Source organism: Elephantulus edwardii, unplaced genomic scaffold (assembly GCF_000299155.1).
Source record: "Elephantulus edwardii isolate Elephantulus edwardi_28Jun2011 unplaced genomic scaffold, EleEdw1.0 scaffold00072, whole genome shotgun sequence".
Classification (NCBI taxonomy): domain Eukaryota; kingdom Metazoa; phylum Chordata; class Mammalia; order Macroscelidea; family Macroscelididae; genus Elephantulus; species Elephantulus edwardii.
In genome coordinates, this window is record NW_006399822.1 from 5,786,694 (window position 1) to 5,810,242 (window position 23,549).

The following is a 23,549-nucleotide window of genomic DNA, read 5'->3' on the forward strand; positions in this document are numbered from 1 at the left end:
GTTGAAAAATGGAATTACCATTTGATGCAGCAATCTCACTACTAGATGTCTATCCTAAGTAAATAAGAGCTACAACCTGAACTGATTGATACAGGCACACCCATGTTTATTGCAACATTGTTTACAGGGAGATGGAAACCACCCATGTGTCCACCAATGGATGAATGGTTAAAGAAACTATGGTACGGTCCCACAATGGAGTATTATGCAACACTAAAGAACAATAAAGAATTCTCTAAACACTGAATAACATGGATGAACCTAGAGGACGTTATTATGAAGTCAGTCAGTCACAATAGGACAGTTATTGGATACACCATTCTTATAAAATGCTAGAGCTTAGCGTGTAAGAAGTTTTGCTGCTAACCTAAAGGTCATGTCTCCTTGGCCACGGCTGATCCCACCAGCAGTTCCGAGGAAGAACAAAGGGCAATGTCCTCCAGGGCAATTTACAGTTGGGTGTGTCTGGTTTTTGTTTTGAGGGTGAAAGGAATGATAGATGGAGTAGAAAAGGCAGAGCTCAGAGAGAGAGAGACTCGAGGATGAGTCAGTCTCCAGAAGTGAAGGAATGGAAGATTTGTTTATTCATACCCAGTGGAGGATAAGCTATGAGCGGTCTCAGATGTGGTGGCAATGAGAAGGGCAAGTTCACATTCACAGTCATTCTCAGATGGTTACCAAGGGTAGGAAGGCAGAGAGGAGGGAGTCAGTGTCCATAAACAGACTCTGTGCTGTCGACTGGGAGCTGCCTCCTAGCTGACCCTCCAGTGGGTCTTCAGAGGCAGTTAATCATACGGGAGGAGACTGCCCATCTTTCTCCCATGGAGCAGCTACTGGATTCAAACCATGTGTTTTTGGGTTAGCAATGCAACTCCTTATCTCTAGGCCACCAGAGTTCCCTAATAAATAAAGACTAGGGCTTTATTAAGGTGGGTAAAGAGAAAGTCAGTATCTAATAAGGGATGATCAAACAGGTTGGGTAATATAATTAGTGTACTATAATAAAATGTGTAGGAATGCTTGAATTAAAACTCAACAGGCTTTTGTAAGCTTTCACATCCCAATAAAAGAAAGAAAAGGCTTATCCTTCCATAAATACTCAAGGCCCAAACATCCATTTCCCTCGCAGAGTTTCACAGGTCTTGGCGAGGTAAGAGCTGGAACAGCCCGTGTCTGGAAATGAAGGTGCTTGAGGGACAGGTAGGGACCAGCGGGCGAGCAGGCGAGTCAGAGATTATCTGGAACCAGCTGCCATCAGGGGGGCAGTGCCTTCTTTGTCCAAGCTGAGCTTGGTGACAGCAGATAAAGAATCAGACTGGCCACTGAGGGAGGCTCAGTGGGTTTATTCAGCTGGATGTTTCTTTATCAGTATGCATCCCTGGTGGCACAGTGGCTAGGGAATTTACTAACTAGCCAAGAGGTTGGTGGTTTGAACCCACAGGCTGCTCTGGGAGAAAGAGGAGACAGTCTGCTTGAGTAACGATGCCTTGGACACCCGGGTAGGACAGGGGCAGCTCTCCTCGCTCCTGTAGAGTCGCCTGGCGTCACAATAGATGCAATGGCATGGCTCTGTCTGTCCGTTTTGTTTTTGTTAAGGTGCCAGGCACACAGCTCTGGACCCACAAGAAGCTTTGGAGACACCAGAGAAAATCCTCCCCTCTGTAAACATTATGTTCTAGTGGGGACTTCAGACAGAACCCGGGAAACACGGGGAATATGCCAATTAGACAGCAGGTTAGGAGGCAGAATGGCTCTAGGGGTTTCAGGAGTGTGTGTGACGAGAAGGTGAGGGGCAGCCCTGAACTAGGGTCAAGAAAGGCATTGCTGAGATTTGAGCAAGACCTGAAGGAGGCGATTCCACAGATGACGGGGTGCTCAGAACGGCAACTTATGCTGTCAAGTCCCAACCCACTTGTAACTGACCCTCCAGCAGGCTTTCAGAGACTGGGAATTGCACAGGAAAAGATCGCCCATCTTTTTCCTGAGGAGAAATGGTGAACATGAACCTCCTCCCGCCCCAGCTTTAAGTCGGCAGTGAAATTCTGTATCTACTCAACCAGCAGAAATGATTATATGAAAAACCAACTTTGAGGTGGAGTTCTGGTTCCTGAAAATGAAGAACTGGACAGGACTATATCTTGGATTATCAAGAGGGTACCTAGATGCCCTCACACAGGCCCATGCCAGAGAGAGGCTGAGCGAGATGTAACTCCATCTAACTTGGAGACACTGTGGGTTTGGTCTTGGACCACTGCAACAATATGAGGGTCGCAGTCACATGGCTCTTCTGGTCGCCCCAGTACATAGGAAAGTTATGCTGTGGTCCATCCCCTATGGACAACTGATCTTTGACAAAGAGATAAAACTCCATCAAGTGAGAAAAAGGTAGTCTCTTCACCAAATGATGCTGGCAAAATTGAGTATCCCTTTGCATAAAACTGAAACAAGACTCATACCTCATACAATATACAAAAACAAACTCAAGATGGATAAAGGATCTAAGTATAAAACTCATAAAGATCACCAAAGGAAAAAAATTGGGACAAACTTAGCAGCCCTGGTCTATGGCATGCATGTTGTTGATTGTTGTTGATTGCCTTCAAGTTGAGCATAACTCATAGCGACCCCATGAACAAAAGGCCTGAAGTCCTTCTACAATTATCGACATTTATCAAAGCTCATAGAGTTTCTGGAGGCATGTTGTTTTGGAAGTGGATTTCACTCATGAATAGACTATCAAACATAACAGAAAATGCACAATCAGCAGAGGATAAACTAGATGATTGGGACCCCCTAAAAATGAAATCCTTATGTGTATCAAAAGATTTCTTCAAAAGAATTAAAGGAGACCCCCAGACTGGAAAAAACATACTGGGCAATGACACACCTGACAAGGGAGGCTTCTCTAAAATTACAGAAAGCCCCAACACCTCATCAAGAAAAAGGCAAACAACCCAATTACAAAATGGGCAGAGGACATGAATAGACATTTCACCAAAGACAACATTCAGATGGTTAACAAACCCATGAAGAGATGCTCAATATGGATCAGCCATTCTAAAGATGTAAATCAATGAGATATCATCTCAGCCAGGCAACAATAGTATCGTTCAATAATACAGTAAACATACATACTGGTGAGGGTGTGGAGAAATAGAACTCTTATACACTGCAAGTGGGAATGTAAAATGGTGTAACCACTATGGAAAGCAGTTTGACACTCTTAGAATATTGGGATCAGAAATACCAATTGATTCTACTACTAGGTATATAAACCAAGAACCAAAGATGTAAGAATTGCAACACAAACTGACATACACACACCCATCCATGTTTATTGCAGCATTAATTATAATAGCAAAGAGTTGAAAACAACCCAAGTGTTCTTCAACAGACAAATGGCTAAAAAACTATGATCCATTCACACATTGGAGTATTATGCATCACTAAAAAATTACCAAGAATTTGTGAATGACATAGATTAATGTAGAACAAATTATATTAAGTGACATAAATCAGCCATTAAAGATCAAATATGGTATAAGATCGCTATTATAAAATGATAAGAAAAATTTTCAGAGGTTATAAATCACATAGGAGGAGCAGCTGGTGGATTCAAACCACCTCCCTTCGGGTTGGCAGTACAACTCTCTACCCACTAGGCCACCAGAGCTCATAGGGTGAGGGAGGAATGGTTTACACACAGGTGGAATTAATCTTGGGGTGTTAACAGTGATGAGAAGGGAAGGAGAGGGGAGTAAAAATGAATAGATACGTAATTTAGGCAAAGAGAAAAGCAATGGACAATTAGAGGCTGACTAGACATTACAATTGTTACACTGACCAATGGCAATTGATGTTATAAAACAAAATTATGAATGATTGAATTAAAAATGATATGTGAACTTTCACTCAAAAATACACACTTTTAAAAACGGGGCATGGTTTGGGGTAAAAATCAGCATACTGAGTTTATTAAGTATGCAATAGTATGATTAAAAAATTTGAAATACTGTGAGAATGACCAAATCAAGGACCCAGAAAGGGAAGTGAGCACACGCTGTTGGAGAAGCAGCCCCGCAGACTTGCTTGTCACAGAGCTGTGGCACACTTGACATTGAGAAATCAAAATGCAGGACAGTGAAGTGAGAGGAGCGGTGCCTTTACAGGAGAGAAGGTGGCCGTGTGACCACGGAAGCAGGGGCCAAAAGGCAATGAGCTGTGGGGGCGTGAGGCAGAGAATGAGGAAGCTGGCCAAGCAGCAGGCACTGTCCCCCGGAGCATCCAGCAGGAACTAGCCCCGACCACCCTGCAGGGCTCCCAGGAGCTAGAACGGACTCACTCGGTGGCAGCCGGGTTTTTGTCTGCTTTTGTAATGGGAAGGGTAGTGCTTACCTGCAGGACTGGGCTCGGGGCTCTGTGGACATGGACTCCTTTCATCCACACGGCCGCAGCCCCTCAGCGAATTCTGTTATCACCAGCATTTTACTGATGATGACCCAGAGCCACAAAGAGGGTCAAATCCCAGACTAGAGCCCCTTCTGTCACCTGGCCTGCTGTCCCTGTGCTAAGCACACCCCAGTCCCAGGCACTACAACTTTCCCCACAAGGCAATATGGCTAGTGGTTGAGAAGTGGACTCTGAAATATAAGTGACCGTCTGTGAGATAGTCTTTCCTTGGGAAATGATGGGAATGATCCTGGCACCTCCTTCAGGCTGCTTGTGAGGAACATGCCATGTATGCCACCTGGTACATCAGAACCTGTCGATACACGGTAACTGCTGCTGCTGTTGTTATGACAAGAAAGCCCAGATCCTAAAAAACAAAGAAAGCCCAGATCCTGCCCAGTAGGAGATCACAGACTAGACACTGTGGGCCTCATTGTCCTTCCTGAATAAATTCTAATGGCAACTTATAGCTGGGCTAAATTCTCTTGCTTTTCAAAACCAAATATAAATGACTGTAGAACACACAATGATAAGTGATATAAGTCAGTTATAAGAGGACAAATATGAGATAAGACCACTATTATAAAATGTTAAAGAAAACTTTCACAGCTCTCACTCACATGGGAAGATGCAGTTGGTGGATTCAAACCTCCTGCCTTTGGGTTACCAGTGTAAACTTCCTCTCCACTAGACCACCAGAGTTCCCAGGGTGAGGCAGGAAAGGTTTATACAGAAATGTAATCAATCTTGAAAGGTTATCAAGGATGGGAAGGGAAATAAAATAAGTAATTTATGTGAAAAGAAAGGTAATGCACAATTAGGGGTAACCAGAATGTACAACTTAAGAAAATGTACAGCTCAAGTAAAAGAAAAAAGAACAAAGAACGTACAACTGAACAATTAAAAAGATACTAAAAAAAAAGAAGCCAAGGATAGAAATATAATTTCTGCAAAGCAGACATATAAATGACCATTAAATACACAGAAAAATACTCAACATCATCAGTCATTAAGAAAATGCAAATCAAAACCACAGGGAGAGATCAGTTCACAGCCACAAACATTTTAAAGGTAAAATGCCAGACAGTAACAAGTGTTAGGGAGGAAACTGAAAACCCAAGGTGCTCATGCTGAACCCAGACAAACCCTCTTGTCAAGCAGATTCACAGTTCAGAGATTGTCAATTTCAACAAGAACCAACTGCCCGCCTTTCTCCTGTAGAGGAGCTAGTGATTTCAAACTGCTGGACAGGGTCTGTCTTGTTGCCCAGTTGTACATGTTATGAACTATGCAGTGGGATTGCAAAATGGTGCAGCCCCTTTGAAAAACAGGCAATTGTATTCCTAAGGCGAGAAAACATCAAACCAAACTCAGTGCCATGAGTCAATTCCGACTCACAGTGACAATGGAGGCCAGAGGAGCGCTGTCCCAGAGAGTTGCTGAAGTTGTAAATCAGGAAGCCAACTGTCGCATCTTTATCATGGAGCAGCTCGTGGGTTCAAACCACTAACCCTTTGGTTAGCAGCCAGAACACTGAGCTACTGCACTATCTTACAAGGTATATCTTTGTATCTTTCCAAAGGAAACAAAAATATGTCTACAATAAAACTTGTACAAGAATGCTGAGTAGTAGTAACATTATTTATGATAAGCAGGAAATGGAAGCAATGTGAATGTCCACCAACTGAGGACTGGATTAAAAAAATGTGGTCTATCCAATGGGATCTTGTTCATCCATAAAAAGTAATGATGTTATCCCAGATGCTACAACTTGAATGGACCTTGAAAACATGCTAAGTAAAACCCATCAATCATAAAAGATTACATATTGTGTGATGGATCACTTGTCACTTATTAAATGGCCTTTCCCACTGGGCCAATTGGTAGCACCATGACAGATGGAGAAGAGATTGAGATTGCCAACAATTTCAGCTTCCTTGGGTCCACAGTCAACACTCTTGGAACCAGCAGCCAGGAAGTCAAAAGACAAATTGTATTAGGAAAGTCTGCTGTCAGGGACCTCTCCAGAGTGCTGAAGTACAAAGAGTTCAGTCTAGAGACTAAGGTGCACCTGATCCAGGACATGGTCTTTGCAGTTTCTTGCTATGCATCAGAGAGCTGAACAACTAATATAGATGACAGAAAAAGAACTGATGCCTTTGTGGTGCTGGGGAAGAGTGTTGAACATATCATGGACTACCAAGAGAACAAAGAGGTCTATTCTGGAGAGGGTAAAACCAGCTTAATCTCTGCAGGCAAGGATTTTGAAGCTCTGTCTCATATACTTAGGGCATGTTGCCAGGAGGGTCCAATCCTTGGAGAAGGACAAAATGCTTGGATGGGTGGAGGGACAGGACAGGAAAGGAAGACCCTGGATGAGATGGACTGACACAGTGACTGAGGTAATAGGGACACATGTATCTGAGATCATGAGATTGGCTCAGGATAGAACAGAGTTCAGAGCTATTGTGTATAGAGTTGCTTTGAGTCACAGGCAACCTGATGGCACTTAACCACAACAATCATAGTTTTGTTACTCTCACCACATAACTGACTGGGGCCCTGCAAAGAAGTTGTATGGAACCTCAATGAGGGGATTGGCCAAGTTTACCATTCACTAGTCTTAAACAGGTAGGTCTTGGAGAAGGTGCCAACAGAGTGCTCTTTGGAGGCAAAGATGACAAAGCTTCATCTCACATACTTGGGGCATGTTGTTTGGAGAGATTATTCCTTGGAAGGCGACATCATGCTTGAAAAGATGGAGGGTTGGCAAAAGAGAGGAAGACTCTCAACAAGACAGATCAACAGTGACTATAGCAACAGGCTCAAGTATGTCAGAAATGATGAGGATAGCATAGGTTAGGACAGGGTTCAGATCTGTTGTTTATAGGGTCACTATGAGTCATACTCGATTCGATGGTGCCTAACAGCAAGGGGCTTAAAAGGGAGTCAATGCTTATTAAGAGCAAAATGAAGGACCCTCCTTATGACCAAGAAGAAGAGCTGGGAGCAGAGTGTGTCCTTTGGACCAAGGTCTCTATGCTGAGAACCTCCTGGACTCAAACGGCAGGGAGAGCTAATTATCAATTAACAAGACCTGACAAGAAGTAGCAGCAGGGGTGGCAGAACCAGGAGACTGGAGAGAGACAGTGCAGAGGGCTTCCAGGGCCCATGGAACAAGAAAGTTGAGCTCCTTCAGGCAGAATGAGGTGAGCCTGGGCACTTATCAGTAGGGAAAAGAGCTCCAGAGCAGAGGCCAGACCAGTCCAATAGGTCAAAGGGGCTGAGGGTCAAGAGAGGCCCATCTGTGGGCATGGCTGAGAGGAGACTGTCCTGACCAAAGAACGGCATCTTGAGCCTTTCCTGATCTGGACTCGTAACCTGTTCCTCCCCTAATAATCTAATCAGGAGTGGTGTTGATGGGTTCTCTGTAGTCATTGCAATGGAGTACTGAACCCAACAGGGAAGTAGAGTGTGCTGTGAAGGGCGGACGGTGTCAGCACTGATAGGAAGGTTGGAGCGGAAGCATGGCTGACCTCTGTCTCATAGGAATCAACCTTGGGCAGATGCTCCTGCTGGTAATTGTACCCTTTGAGGAGTCAGAGGAGGACAGGCACCCTCTACTGCCAATTTTTCAATGATTCTGTTTATATGGAACTTCTAGACAGTAAAAACTCCAAGAGTTGGAGGGTAAGTGTTTGCCTAGGGAGAGGAGACAGGCAGGGATGGAGAGTAAGTGGTAATAGGTATAGGGTTTCTTTTAGGGGTTTTGAAACTCTGTAAAATTCATAGTAGTGATGATTGTGCAACTCTGTGACTACATTAGAAACTACAGAATTGTGAGTGAACTTCAAAAGGATGATTATATGCTATGTTCATTTTCTCTTAATAAAGCAAAAAAATTAAAAAATTAAAAATAAATTTAAAAAATTAAAAATTTTAAAAGGAAGACAATTTTAAAGATTAAATTTTTTTAAATTTTAGAAATATTTTAAAAAAACAAACAAAACTGTCAGCTTTTAAGTGTCCTTGAAGAATCTATCAGAGGCTACTCTATTCTTAATTCCAATTTCAATTCTTACTTGACATTCTTTCTTATCTTTTTTTTAACTTATCTTTTGACAGCATAGCACATAACCTGTTGAGCTGCCAGCTGAAAGGTTGGTAGTTCAAATGCATTGCCGGTGAGCAAGTTCCTCCTATAAAGATGTGCAGCCTCACAAACCCAGCGGAGGGTCACCATGAGCCGGGATCGACCGGACAGCCATAGGGTTGTCTTGGGGACAGAGGCTGAGCAATGGCATGCACACGGTCAACGCCACTGTGAAGAATGTTGACCAGGCACATGTTTTTTTATCACTGATATAGTTACCACATGTGTATTTATGACAATTAAAAGCAAAACAAAAACAACCATGGCTTTTAAAGGGAACACCCTAAAACTTGTTCTTCTCTAAGAATGGCCGCCTTGGGAATAAAGCCAGACAAGCAACAGTAATAACGATGTGACTGTCGAGTGGGAGTGGACACTCAACTTGACACACAGCCTTGCTTATTTATAAGTAACAGTTGTTTATGACCAGCAAAAATTGGAGAGGACATAAATGTCCATCACAGCACAGTGTTAAGTGCATTTTGTCTCTTCCCAGGGACAGTATAGCTTGGGGTCATTAACACAATTTAATGATCTGGGAAAATGCTTGTAGGTTATAAATGGGTGGGTGACCTCATGCTCTACTCCGTGGCACATGGGATGACTGTGAATTAGAACCATGGAAACGGAGTTTTAAATTGGGTAGGTAGGTTACAAGCTGTAGAACCGCACACAGGGAAAAACTAACACCGCACAAAAATGATTTCCTTCTGGAGCTTGCCTTTTTCTTTATGTCTCCTTCGTTTCTGCAATGAACATATATGGCTTCTATAATTCAAATGAGTGTACTCCCAGTTACCTCAGACACCTGTTTGGCTTGCCCAGCCCACGTCCGGCTCCACGGCCTGGCCTCAGCTGCACCTACAGCCCACAGGCCACCCGCTCTCCACCAGGTGCTCCTCTGACCACCGCAGCCCCACCCCTCCAGGAAGCCTGGGCCACAACCAGGAAGAGAGCAGGCCCCCGGACGCCTGCTGGGCCCACCCATCACGCTCCCACGTTCCTCTCTGCCGCTTGTGCCTAAGAAAACACACACCATCTCTGCCAGGGCTGAACCTCGAGATGGCAAGCTCTGAGCGCAAGCTCTCAGAAGGAAGAGTGTGTGGGGTATGAGTGTGTGTGTCCCAGGAAGAAGGCTGTGTGTTGTTTGTGTGTGTGTGTGTGTGTGTGTGTGTGTTTGGTGTTTATGCCATGTGTGTTGAGGGTTAAGTGGAAGGGCCACGGGTTTCATGAATGCTGGATGATGATGATGTCCGCATGTCCTCAGTGGTCATGGGAAGCCTCTTGGCCACATAAGGACCACCTAGACGATCCCTGAACAGCTGTAGAAGTGATGAAAGGTGCTCATGCTCCACGTGGACGAGTCACCTCAAGGCCAGTCCAGCTGTCCCTGGGCCCCTTTGCTTGGGAGGGGATGAATACAAATGCACAGCACAGATGCTGTACGAACACACTTAGGTTTTCGATGGCACAATGTGACCACGTTTGTGCAGCTTATTGCTGAATCAGAAATGAGTTAGAGAAGCCTTTGAGGGGAAGGGTGTCCCGAGTGGTGCAGTTAACACACTCCGCTGTGAATAAAGCAAAGGGCAGGCTGTGTCTACCCAGAGGCATCTCATGAGAAAGGCGCGGCGATCTACTTCTGAACCCTAATGAGCGCAGCTGGACCCCCACACATACAGGGTGGCCAGGAGTCTGGATGGCCTCCAGGGCAACCGGGGTGTGTTTGGAGGAAACAGCGGGTGAACAAACATTTGAATGCGGATGGTGTACTTGACAACCCCTGATGACATATGCAAAATGCTGTCACTTGGTCAAAGCAATAAACAAGTCCCCAGTGAATTTTCCTGCAGGACTTCCTGATCCGAGATACACTCATGTGAAGAACTGCAAGTAAAGTTGAGAGGGAGAGACGGGCTTTCCTTCAGCTCCTTCAAAGACAGAGGCCTTCCACTTGTGGACTTGTTAGTAAATCCCTCTGGCTTGTACAGCGAATGTTACGGCATTAAGGGTGAAGAGGAAGCCAAACCCTGCCACCAACCCTTGGGATCTCTGAAAACTCAAGAGAATGAAATTTGGTGTGACAGACTTCCTCATCAGTCTGGTATGTCACCTGTCATCTTAAAAAATGGTAAACAAACCACGGATATATTTTTCCTCCCCACAGAACTACACCTGTTTTTCAAGATCAGGATCAGGTACGTCTTGGCTGTTGGCACTGAGTAGAGTGGAGGTGGGGACTTCTTTTTTTCACTCCACCTTCTTTCCCATTTGGCTGTTTGTCTTTGACCCTTTCCTGCTCCTGCCACCTAGATGTGGACACTGATGATGATCTTTGGCCACCACAGCTGAAGTTTGCTCTCTGTCCCTCTTCCTGGGATTGGAGGTGCTATGGTTCCCAAAGGAGGCTGGGGAAGGGCGGATGGTCTGTGCTCTCCGACCCCCAGGGGGTGTGTGTATGTCAGATGGGCTGTGTGGCTGAGATGGATATGGAAATGCTGGCAAGGTGAGGGTGGCAGGAGAAAGGGACCTCAGTGGGGGCTTCTGTGAGCTGTCCTGGAGGGTGATTCCCCTGCCTCTCCAAGGAGATAATCAAGAAAACAATGTCTGCTGTGGCTGCATTACAAAGTTGAATCTCTTTCGTGGGAGGTTTGTTCATTCAGTGAATATTTGCTGCATGCTTGCACTGCAGGAGCCCTGGGGGCTGTGGGTTAGAGATTCAGCTTTCTAACTGAAAGGTCACAGTTTGAACCCACCAGCCACTCCAAGGGATAAATATGAGTCTAAAAAAAAAAATGAGGCAGTCTGTGTGTAGATTTACAGCCTCAGGAACTTGATGGAGGGTGGGCATGAGCAGTGAGTTTGGTTTTTCTGTTGTTGTTATTTATTATTTCTGGTAGAAACCCTGATGGTGCCAGGTGTAAGTCTTTGGCTGCTTAACCGAAAGGTCAGCAGTTCAAACCCGCCAGCTGCTGCATGGGAGAAAATGTAGACATCTGCTTCCATAAAGATTTACAACCTTGGGAAGTGTAGCACAACTCTCCTTTGCCCTGTAGGGTTGCTACCTGCTGGGGTTGATTTGCTGTCTGTGGAATGTGCATTGTTTCAGGCCATGCCCTAGGTGCTGAGGATAAAGTTGTGAAGGACAGGCATCCAACACACAACAATTTGGATAAATCCCCAAGGAATTCTACTGTGTGAAAAAGCCAAGAGTTAATCCTGTGGAATTCCATTGTTGAAATGGAATTTAGGAAGTGTGATTGCCAGGGCTTGGGGCTAGGGGGCTGGCGGTTGCAGGGGAAGGAGGTGGGAGCATTTCTAAAAGGACAGTACGTACAATAGATGAATAGGGTGAAGCGACTGTTTAGGAAGCTGACTGATGAGGAAGCCTTGAATCTAAACATGCAGCCGAGTGACCTGCACCCTCGAGTTGATTTGGGCTCCTATCAGCCTTCCCTCAGGTTTCTGAGGCTATAAATCCTAAGGGAAGTAGACTGCCTTGTCTTTTTCTGGAAGAGTGATTGGAGGATTCAAACCCCTGTACATCTGCTTATCGGCCCAACACGTAGCACAATACACCAAAATCATACAGAACAAAACACACACACAAATGGGTCTGCGGATGAGTTGGGTGGTCGGAGTCTGGCTGGTAGACCATCTCAATGCCAGCATCCTGGCTGTGATGTTATGCTGCTGGTTGGCCAAATGTTTTCTGTTGCTGGGGACACTGGATCCAACACAGGGGGTCTCGCTGTGTTATCCCACAACTGCAGGAATCTACAAGGAGCTCAGGTCCCTATTTGCAGGGAGTCTTCCAGTAGACACAGAGACTTAGGAAGCTGCTGGAACTTCCTGTCCTTGGGCCTCCACTGGGGACAGAGGAAGTCCAGGCTCAGGGCAGGAGGAAGGCACAGAGTAAAGATGTGGCTCCCAGCCCTCTGACAACATGACAAGGACACTGGAATCAGCCCACCTGCCTTGGGTTCTCTATACCATGGGCCAGGTACCCGCTGGACTGGAAATGTGACACTCAGATGCCCTGGGGCTCCCTAAATCACGTGCCACTCTTCTTTCTGGCTTGTTCCCAACTTCCTCCATTGCTGCCACCTGGCTCCAGAACCACCACCCTCCTTCCCTCTCTGCCCCCAAAGCCTGGCAACATTCCCGATGTCAGAGGGACCTTGACTTGACAGTAGAATACCAGAAATATGTTTACCTGTGACTCTGCAAAGGCCTTTGACTCTGTGGATCTTAACAAATTATGGCTAACATTGAGAAGAATGGGAATCTCAGAACACTTATTGTGTCCATAGGAAACCTATACCTAGACCAAGAAGTAGCTGTCTGAACAGAGCAAGGGAACAAGACTACATGGTTTAAAATCAGGAAAGGTGTGTGTCAGAGTTGCATCCTTTATCCATACTTATTCAATCTCTGTGCTGAGCAATTCACTTGAGAAGCCGGTCTGTATGAAAAAGAATGTGGCTTCAGGACTGGAGGAAACTCAACAACTTGTGCTATGCAGGAAACATAACTTTGCACAAAGTGAAGACTTGAAGCACTTACTATAGAAGATCAAAGAATACTGCCTTCAATATGGATTATATCTCAACATAAAAAAAAAACCCAAATATCCTCACCAGTGGGCCAATCTTAAAGATTGAAGTTGTCAACGATTTCATTTTACTTAGATCTATAATCAACACTCATGGTAGCAACAGTCAAGAAATGCAAAGACTTGTTGCATTGGGAAAATCTGCTGTTAAGGAATTCTCCAAAAGTGCTAAAAAGCAACAATGTCAGTTTACAGACTAAGGTGTGCCTGATCTAAGCCATGGTTTTTTTCAGTTACCTGCTACGTATCTGAAAGGTGGACCATGAACAAGGATGACAGAAGAGCTGATGCCTTTAAACTGTGTGTGGGAGAAGGGTATTGAATATCATCCCATGGACTGTCAAAAAACACACACAAATCTGTCTTGGAGGAACCAGAGTGCTCTTTAGAGGCAAGGATAGTGCAACGCTGTCTCATACAATTGGGGGATGTTTTCAGGAGGGGCCAGTCCTTGGAAGAAGGCATCATGTTGGGAAATGTCAGAGAAAGTGAGGAAAATCCTTAACAAGCCTGACTGACACAGCGACGGTAACAACGGGTTTAAGTGTGTCCGACGGTGGCCATGGCGCAGGTTAGGACAGGGTGAGATCTGCTGTTCGTTAGGTGGTTTGTGACACTCCATGACTTGTAGTGGACTCGATGGCACCTGACACCACCACCTGACCGAGCTGGATGGCCTCACTGCTGACACTCTGTCCCCTCAGGCGAGGAGTCATCTAGTTTACTGCTTCAGAAGGACTTCAAAAGAAGCTGTGTAAAAAACAAAGCCAGGTCTGAACAGACTTTAAAGCTTTTTATTATTTTTCATTATGCTGTGCTTTGCATGAGATGGCTGCAAAGCAGCATGCTTTCCTGACCACTTCACTTACTGACGGCCGGGCCGATGGAGCCAGAATTCCCAAACATGCAGTTCAGTCCATTAGAAGGGAGGGAGAGAAGACAGAATGGATGTGGCAGTGAGAGGAATTGGAAACACGTATCTCTCTTCTCCAAGAGGCTGATGATTGCTCATTCTAAGAATGATAACAATGATTTAATATCGAGTCTGATTCAAGGTCAAGATCTTTAGAAAAAAAGGGCTCTCCTGGAAATGCTAGAGTGAATCAATAGAGATCTGACTGACTTGCAAAGAAGGTTCTAGACTTAAAATGAAATATCATCTCTACCATGACTGTGTCACCAGGTACGGAGAGGAATAAATATGAGAAAGGAAGCAGTGAGTGGAGAGCTGAGGCAGCTGAGGTGACTGGCCTGTCAGGCCTGCTGGGGCTCCAGGTGGTCTGAGGCCTCAGCCCTGTCCTCCTTGTCAGGGAAGGGGTCCCGTGCATCAGGGATGAACAGCCCATGCAGGTCCAGGTGCATGTCCACATCCACAGAGGCACGGGCCAGCTCCGTGAAGCTTTTGGCATCCAGAATGAGCAGAAAAGGAGGTTTTTGGGGATCGGTAGAAACGATGGCAGATAAGATAATTCCTTTAGGGAAACAAAGAGAGACATTTATGAAAATGCAGCATTGTTCCTCCTCTTCTGCTTGCCTCTCTGTCCCTGGGGACTTACGTGTTTACTTAGAGGAGAAGGGAAGTGGATCAGGAGCCTGCGTGTGGAAGGGAAAGGGTGAGGATCTAGGTATATCAGGAAAGCTCGTTCCAATGCTGGCTAAAACCTCTCCGACCCTCAGTCTCTTCATCTAGCCAGTGGGCATAATCCTGCCCTCAGGAGCTGCTGAGAGACTCTCTGGTAGGTAAAGTGTTGACGGATGACTGTTCTTTTCATGTGAGAACCCTGATGGTAGAGAATCTGCTTTGGAGGTGCCCTTAGGCCAACGGGCCCCACTCTGGGTGAGCTCAGAGGCGTGATGCCCGTGTGCTTCCCGCATATGAAGCCTGTCTGCCATGTCAGGTCCCTCCTCTGAAAAAGGCAAATATGGGCAGACCTTGGGAATACTGCAGTTCTGTTCCAGACCACTAAAATAAAGCCATTATCACAAGAGAGAGCTCTGCTGGCCTACTGGTAAGCTGTGGTGCTGCCAACCCAAAAGTATGAAGTTCAAATCCATCAGCTGCTCCGCGGGAGGCAGATGGACAATCTCCTCCTATGCCATTTACTGCTTCTCAACACCCACTGGAGGGTCAGCTCTGAGTGGTTCCAGCTTGATGGTACATAACAACTAACAACACCACAATCAAGCAGTCAAGTATGTTGTACGGATTTTTGTTTTGGGGCATATACGTTTAGCAGGCAGCATGCTGTGGTCTGTTCAGTGTGCAACAGTATGACGGAAAAGTATGCAAGACCCTGACAATGACAAAAATGGGAAACAGACACACGGCGAGCACAGGCTGCCGGGAAAGGCCACCAACAGGCCTGCTGAGGGCAGAGCCAGCACAGCCCCCTGGGTGTGAGCAGCACAGGGTCCCTCAGGCGCCGTGTGTGAGTCTGCACTCGTGGGCACCCCCTCACGGGGACAGGAGGGAGCAGTCACGTGTTCACACATCCAGGCGCGAGAGCATCTCGTTGCAGTGGTGTTGAATGTGACTCAGCTGCCCCTCTAGTGGGTTTCAGAGGCTATAAATCACAGGGGAGGAGAGTGCTCACCTTGCTGGTGGATTTGAACTGCCTGCACCGCAAACCCCTACCTACTAGGCACTAGAGATCTGCTCCCCAGGCCTCGTGGATCCCCAGCAAGGTTGGAGGCAGATTGTCTTAGGTTCAAATTCTGCCTCTGTGGGTTCCAGGCTTGTGACATTGGGCAAGTCTCTTGCTGTGAGGGAAATGTGATGATCCGTACTCCCCATGGGGAGAAGGTACAGGAACAATGGGAGAGCGGCCTCAGGAGGAGGTGTGGGCACCCCCACATCTGGGATGATAGTACACAAGGCCCCCACCCTAGCCACACCCCTACTCCCAGCAGGACAAAGCCTTGGAAAGCCTCTCCCTCTGCCCTCAGGGCAGAAGCTGGCAGCGTCCATGGGCAGCGCCCTCCCCTCTGGTGTGGGCAGCCCCAGCTCAGGCTTGGCAGGGTGGTACCCTGTACACGGTTCAGTGACCATCCTTAGTGTCCTGGGGCACAGGCAGGGCAGTTCTGGGGCAAAGGAAGGTTTCCCGTAGGAATAGCACAGACTACAGAAACACATGTTGAGAAGTTTCAGAAAAGGTTACCATGAAAGATTCAAACACTTCAAACCACCACCAGCAGCCCCCACCATCAAGTGGACTCTGACTCAATGATCCTCCAGGACAGAGCACAACTGCCCCATGGGTTCCCAAGGCTGACATCTTTACAGAGGCCAACTGCCTCCTCATTCTCCTGAGGAGTGGCCTGTGCATTCAAGCCGTCAACTTTTCAGTCAGTAGTCCAATACTTAGTCTGCTGTACCACCAGAACTCCACACATTTCTTTTTAAAAAACAAAACACTCACCACATTGCCGTTGAACAGGGACTAACTCACCCACAGTTTGGACCCTCCACTGGGTTTCTGAGGCTAGAAATCTTTACAGGAGGAGACTGACCATCTTTTTCCCTCAGAGTGGCAGATGGATTTGAACCACCACCTTTTTGGTTGGCAGTCAGGCAGTTAAGATTCCAATCTGGCCATGACAATGGATTTAAGGGCTCTGAGACGTGGAGGTTGGCTCAGCAAAGTGTTTGGAGGTTGAAGGACCAAAGCTTCAAACTCTGTTCAACCAGCTGTGTGCCCTGAAGGTTGGAGCAAGGAGCTCACCTCTCTTGAGCCTCAGTGTCCTGATCTGTAAAATGGGCATGCTAACACTAAATGCCTGCTAGGGTGGCTGTCAAAGGTGTCATGGACTTGTCAGGCCATTCAGAGACAAGCCAGCTGTCCCTAGATGAGGTATCTTTTTGAGGGGCGGTCCTACCGTCATCCTCGTCCTGGGCGTCTGGTGCAGGTACAAACAGTGGCTCTGCTGGCCAGCAGTCCTCCTCTTCCCACTTTAAGGAAGTCTTTGTGACAATGTCATATTTGAGTATCTGCATTCAGAGAGGAGAGAGGTGGGAAGCACGTGTTCAAGTGCATGTGTGTCCTGAGAAAATGAGAACTAGACATAAATGGAGATTTGCACACCACTGTTCACAGTAGCATTTTCTCCACTGCAAGAACTTGGAAACAACCCAAATGTCCAACCACAATGGAGTGGATTGAGAATTTGTGGTACATTCGTTGATGGAATACTATGCAGCATGCAGGAGCAAATATCACTTGTAACTTTTAACTTGGGAGGGACTGGAGAGCATTATGCTGAGTGAACTAACTCAGTCCCATAAGACAAATACTGCATAAGACCATTAATGTAGGAATAGCTAACTAGTAAAATGTGTATGAAGACCCAAGTGGGGGATGGTAGAGCAGAGGGGTGAGGATGGGCAGGGAGGAAATCATAGGGCCACACAATTTGGTGGGTGGAGGGGGGGTGGGCAAAGGAAATGGGAAAGATCCAGTGGAGATCTGGAAAGACAGGGTAATGGTGGGCTTGGTTCATTGATGATTAACTTTATAAAACATAATGAATGGCAATGCTTGTATGAAACACAATGTGAATGAAGGATAGTGTGAAACACAATGTATACAAATGTATACAAACTTTACAAACAAACCAATATAAAATAAAAATTTAAAACAACAATAAAAGAGCATGTGTGCTCCTAAAAAGCAGAGACGTTAGGGCTCATGTGGCGAGATTAACAACCAAATGCCACCCGACTGATTCTGTGGTGCACGGTGACCCCACGTGTGTGTAGAACTGGGCTCCACAGGAATTTCAGTAGCCAACTTTTCAGGAGTAGATAGCCAGGCCTTTCTTCCTAGGCGCCAGGCCTTTCTTCCTAGGCACCATCCCTCAGATGCAGGCTTTTAACATGATTTCCCTGGAGCATCTGCCTGCCTGCAGCCACACCTTGTACCTCCACTGAATGAAGGTAGCTTCCTCCTCCAGCTCTGGGCTTAGATTCTCACGTGCCACGCAGCAGACACCGTACAATGAACTATCTTTTAAAGCTAAACATACTAAAGTCGTCTGGAAATGGGTGCTCCAGTGCTTCTTGTAGGCGTGTGAAAAGAGAACACCTTCCGTGTGGACACCTGAGGTCAAATGCATCCCTCTGCTGCAGACAAGTGAGAGCCTCGGTTCTCTCTCCCGCTCTCATCGACTCACCTCCCTCTGGGACACAGGATTAATAGGGAAGGAGTGGCATGGGTGTGCGAGGTGTGTTGGCTCTGTGAGTGGGAACCTGAGGTTTTAGCTTTGTGCATTTCTGCACTGTTTGCACTTCTAAAACTAAATTACCATTTTATAATTTAAAAATGAAAACTATTAAGGTGAAGTGTTGACTGCAATCTTAGCATAGTCCCTGACACACTAAGTATTTGACAAATAGTAGCTTAAAGAATAAATACAGTGAAGATTAAAAGGGCAGCATGTGCCCAGGGGGAAAAGTCAGAAGACAGCAAAGGACAGGAAAGAAGGAGGAATGGGAACAGGAGACACAGGGAGGAGGTGGGAAGAGTGCTGTTACATGTTGGAGATCGCCACCAGTGTCACGAAACAGAATGTCTCTGAAGCATTGAGTGGAAAAGTAATGTGCTCTGTAAACTTTTACCCAAATCACAAAAATCATCATGCAGTGAGAAGTCCACCAGCTTCTCCGTAGGAGAAAGATGGGCATCTCCTCCTGCAAGATTTACTGCCTCTGAAAACCTGCCGGAGGGCCAGCTCATGGGTCTGTTCAAACAGTACATCATGAAGTGAAAAGGGTATGAAGGACAGCATGCTCCCAGCGTGCCGCAAAAGACAAAGGGGAAAAAAGAGTGGACATGGACAGGGTCGACACCACTGAATTTAAGACGAGGAAATGATGGAAGCGGAAAGGGTCACCTCTATTACACCACAATGAAGAAACTGTCTTCAGCTCTCAGCTATACCTTGTCTGCAGGTGAGCTTCACTGCAGCACACAGTAGGTGCTCAGTGAAGACATACTGGACAGAGAAACGGAAGGATACGTGCCATCTATGACCTCTGACCTGCATTCAGTCCATCAGAGATCAAGCACTCTCTCTTTGGGATGGTCCATCACTACTTTAAACTTACTTTGTCCCAAGCTGATCTCTCTGTTTTTCTACCACCCTTTGCTTGGGGTCTTCCTTCCTGGCCTGCTCTGTCCTGACTAAGGCCTCCTACTCTTGAGCCCTGAGAATTCAGCCTCACCGCAGGGCAAGCTGCCGTGAGAACACGGGATCAGTACCTTGGATGGGATTGGGCTCCACTGGACTTCAGCAGCAAAGACGTACCGGTACGGTTTCCCGTTGTGAGTGTAGTTGATCCGAGGAAGCTCCAAGCCTAGAGAGAAATGGTGCCACTGATGAGGCCAACATCACGGAGGGCTGGGAGGACCCCTCCTTTGTGCCACACTGACCATCCTTTCCACAAAGATAGCTCCCAGCCAGGCCCCAGGGCTTTAGTGGGCCTTGGGTTGGATGGAAGGATCGAGGGCTTGTAGGAACCAGGTGGCTAGGGCCAGGGGAGAGCAGGCTCTGATAATCACCCTGGCTCTGCTTGGGGATTTCAGAATGAGATAATGTAGACCTACATTTTTAAAGTATATGAACATCTTTAATTATCCGTGATAAAAATCAAAGGGAATTATATGATTAAAATCAAAGGCTGCTGCAATTCTTTAGCACTCTTTCAGAAAAGAGTGGTGTGTGTGTGTGTGTGTGTGTGTGTGTGTGTGTGTGTGTGTGTTCTAACTGTGGGTGTGGAGACAACCAGCCAAAGGAGGATCAGTGAGGGGAAGTTGGAGAAATGTGGTGAACTCACAAAAAATAACGTCTACAAAGGACTTGGGGGGAAAGGACTTTATATAATATGAAAAACTGACTTACCATAAATTACTTATGTGCATAATTAATTTGGGTATAGAATGAATTTCGGGATGAACAGAAGCATTGCTGCGATTGTACAGTTTTTGATAGTTTAGATTTTATGTTGCGCATTCTAAGTTTTTCCAACTAGGGTGATGGTGACCCCGTCAGGGGACACTAGGCAATATCTACAGGTATTTTTGGTGGTTTCAAATGGGATGGGGGAAGCAGTGCTCCTGGCATCCACTGGGTCAAGACAAGGGGCACTGCTCAACATCCTACAATGAACAGGGCAGCCTCCAACCCAAAGAGTGAGTCAAACATGTCAGGCTGGTAACCTAAAGGTCAGCAGTTCAAATCCACCAGCCACCCCACAAGAGAAAGATAGGTTGCCCTCCCGTCAAGAGCCTTGGGAACCTGGTTCAGGTCACTGTGAGTCGGAATCAACTTGAGGGCCAGGCGCATTGAGATGGAGAAGCCTTGTTTTGGTGATACACTCCCAGTTTTTAGGGGGTTTTAGTCTGCATAGGAATGATTTGCATTTGTATGTGACTCAACTTCTTGGAAAATCCAGTTGTTATATTAGATGGAATTGATAAATCCTCGTATCCACCACCAATCTGTCAGCACTCTGGTGGCTTGTGTGTTATGATGCTGGAAGCTTTGCCACCAGTATTTCAAATACCAGCAGGGCCACTATGCTGGAAAGGCAGAGCCAGCAGACCAGGAACAGAGGCCTGGTGATCGACTGCAGAAAACCAGCCAAGGAGAACCACAGGGGTCACAGCACAGCCGGGTCCAACTCTCTCGTGCTGGCCACATGAGCGGGAAGCAGCAGTGACTAGAGGACCGCACGTCTGGTGAGGAGAGGTCAGTAAAGGCTGGGGGGCCCTCGGGGAGGTGGATCGGCACATGGTGGCAATGACAGGCTCAAACAGGCTGGTGGCTGTGACGGTGACACAGGAACAGGCAATGGTTCTTTCTGTTGTGCACAGATCTCCATGACTAGGTATTGATCTGATGAATCGACCCTACCTACCTATCGTCTATGTTACGGATTACTAAAATGGGCAGCTGTCGAACTACAAATGCGCTGAGCCTTTTCTATAATTAATGAGCACTGTATTTGCAGACAGCAATGGTCAAAGTCTTCTGCTCCAATGACCGTCCAGTGCCTGCCTCTGTGATGTTTGGACAGAGATTAAAGAGAACTGTGGCAAATGCTTTTCACGGGGACAGCCCGAGAACCGCCTCTTTGTCTGCTCTAGACGTACGTGGCCTGTCTGTACGATTGTTACTGTCAGGTGCCAAGCTTGACTCCCAGTGACCCCATGGGCTACCGATCGGAACCCTGCCCTGTTCCATGCCATCCTCGGCGTCTCTGATATACCTGAGCCCAAAGCTACAGCCACTGTGCCAATCCATCTTGTTGGGGAGGAGGTGTCGTTTAAGGAGGCCTCGGCAGTGTGTACAAACCTGCCCCTTCTGTCATCACTGGGAGGAAGGCTGCATCTTTACCTTCATAGAGCAGCTCGGGCTGGCAGTGCACGTGGTCCTCGCTCTCCTTCACTGCTGTTGCTGTTGTAGATGCCAGTTTGATTAAATTAGAGCCCACTTCTGCTTCCTGAAAAGAGTCCGAGTTCAAAGAAAGGAAAACCTGTTAGGCAAAGCAAACATGTGCCTCCCTGGGTACATTTTTAAATGCTTCGGCTTATGATATCTGTACTGGGCCTCCCATTAGCCATGGAAGCAGCTCTGATCTTGTCGGGATCCTTGTCCTCTGCTGTGGAGATGAAGGGTGCCCGACCTGCGCCCTTTATTCTCTGGCTCCTGGGCTCCTTCTCCTCACCAGCACAAGTCCTATTAATGTGCTTCTAAGACCAAGCTCCCACTTTGTAAAGGTGGGTGATTCATCTGTGAAAAGCTGCATCAGTCATTAGAAGGATGTTTATAAAGAGCTTATAATAACATGGGAAATGCTTCTGATAGAATCCTGAGTGGACTAGGCGGCAGACCAAATTGCCTGAGTTCAGCCAAGGTTTTTTTTAAATGACACAGAAAAGGGGTAGCGAGAACTGAGCCTTCCACTGGTGGGATTGTGGGGGACGTCCATTTCTTCCTTTATGCCTATCTGTACAGTCAAGGAGCCTTGGTGGCATAGTGTGGTGTGTGTTGGGTTGTTAACTGAGAGGTCAGTGGTTGGAATCCACCAAGCCCTCTGAGGAACAAAGATGGGAAGTCTCCTCGTGTAAAGATTTCCAGCCTCAGAAACCCAGTGAAGGGTCACCATGCATCAGCATCAACTAGGGGATAGTGGGCTTCCATCCTGACACGGTCTTCTCTTACAGATGTGTATCCAGTATGGACCTATTGCTGATTAAACCCCTAACGTACCGTGCACATCCCTGAAGGGCAGTTCTTAGTCTCAGGATACAACTAGCCATTGTTTCTGTTCAGGACCTTGCTGACTTCAGTGTGTCACAGGGGAGGAATTTCATGGGATTGATGCAAGTAAACATCTGCGCCTGTATCCCAGGTCCGAGGACTTGAGCAAACAAGTTCTCGAGCCTCACTGTAGTGCACAGGAGCTCCAGTGGCAGAATCCACAGGCCCTTGTGCTGCCAACCCCAGGGCCTTACCTCTGGTGGTTCGAATCCACCAGTGGCCCCTCAGGAGAAAGGTGAGCAGTCCTTTCCCATGCACATTACAGCCTCAGACTCTCAGGGGAGGGCCAGCTACGAGTGGTTCCGACTCAACCGTAATGAGTATGAGCACTGCTATGAGGGCCTCCGTGCCTTTCTGTCCAGTTTCCACAGCCAACGGCATAGAAGCAGCAATTGAGAAATCAAACGACATAGTGCATCACACAAACCTGCAGTCAAGGAGTGCTAAAGAGCAATGGTATCACTTTAAAAACTACGGTGAGCCATTTCAACAATCAGTGAAGAAGGAAGCCTAGAGAAGAAAGGATGCCTTTGAATCATGGTGCTGGTGAAAAGAGTCGAATATCCCCCATGGACGAACAAATAAATCTGTCTCGGAAGAAGTGCAACCAAAGAGGCAAAGATGGTGAAACTTTGTCTCACATATTACGGGCCTGTTGTCAGAGGGCAGTCCCTATCCAGTCCCTGGGAAGGACACGACGCTTGGAAAGCAGACAGTCAGGGGATGAGAGGAAGACTATGAGCGAGATGAACTGATGCGGTGGCTGGTGCTACGGGCTTCCAGCACGGCAGGGATGGCCAGGACGGCCCAGGGTTGGCCTCTTGTTTCAGCTGTTCATGGGATCTCTGAGTTGAAGCAGAGCTTAACATTGTCTGGATAACAACAGCACATCCATCATGGAGTTATTGTGAAGATTCAGCGAGCCCACCTCTGCAGAGGGGTCGCACTAGTGCCTGATGAACATTAGCTGCTGGGGTGGTGATAGAAATCTGGAGAACAACCACTTGGCCA

The 23,549-nt window shown here is 46.8% G+C and overlaps 1 protein-coding gene across 1 annotated transcript in view; it reads right to left on the bottom strand.

The window, feature by feature from the left end:
- Window positions 1-14,471: 14,471 nt before the first annotated feature.
- The window catches only part of BCMO1 (beta-carotene 15,15'-monooxygenase 1), a 37,065-nt gene continuing 27,987 nt past the window's right edge, over window positions 14,472-23,549 (bottom strand). The window contains exons 8-11 of the mRNA XM_006888884.1: window positions 21,612-21,717; window positions 19,475-19,569; window positions 17,094-17,205; window positions 14,472-14,689 (exon numbers count right to left, since the gene is read on the bottom strand). Coding sequence (XP_006888946.1) covers window positions 14,472-14,689; window positions 17,094-17,205; window positions 19,475-19,569; window positions 21,612-21,717 — 531 coding nt within the window. The remainder of the gene's footprint in view (window positions 14,690-17,093; window positions 17,206-19,474; window positions 19,570-21,611; window positions 21,718-23,549) is intronic.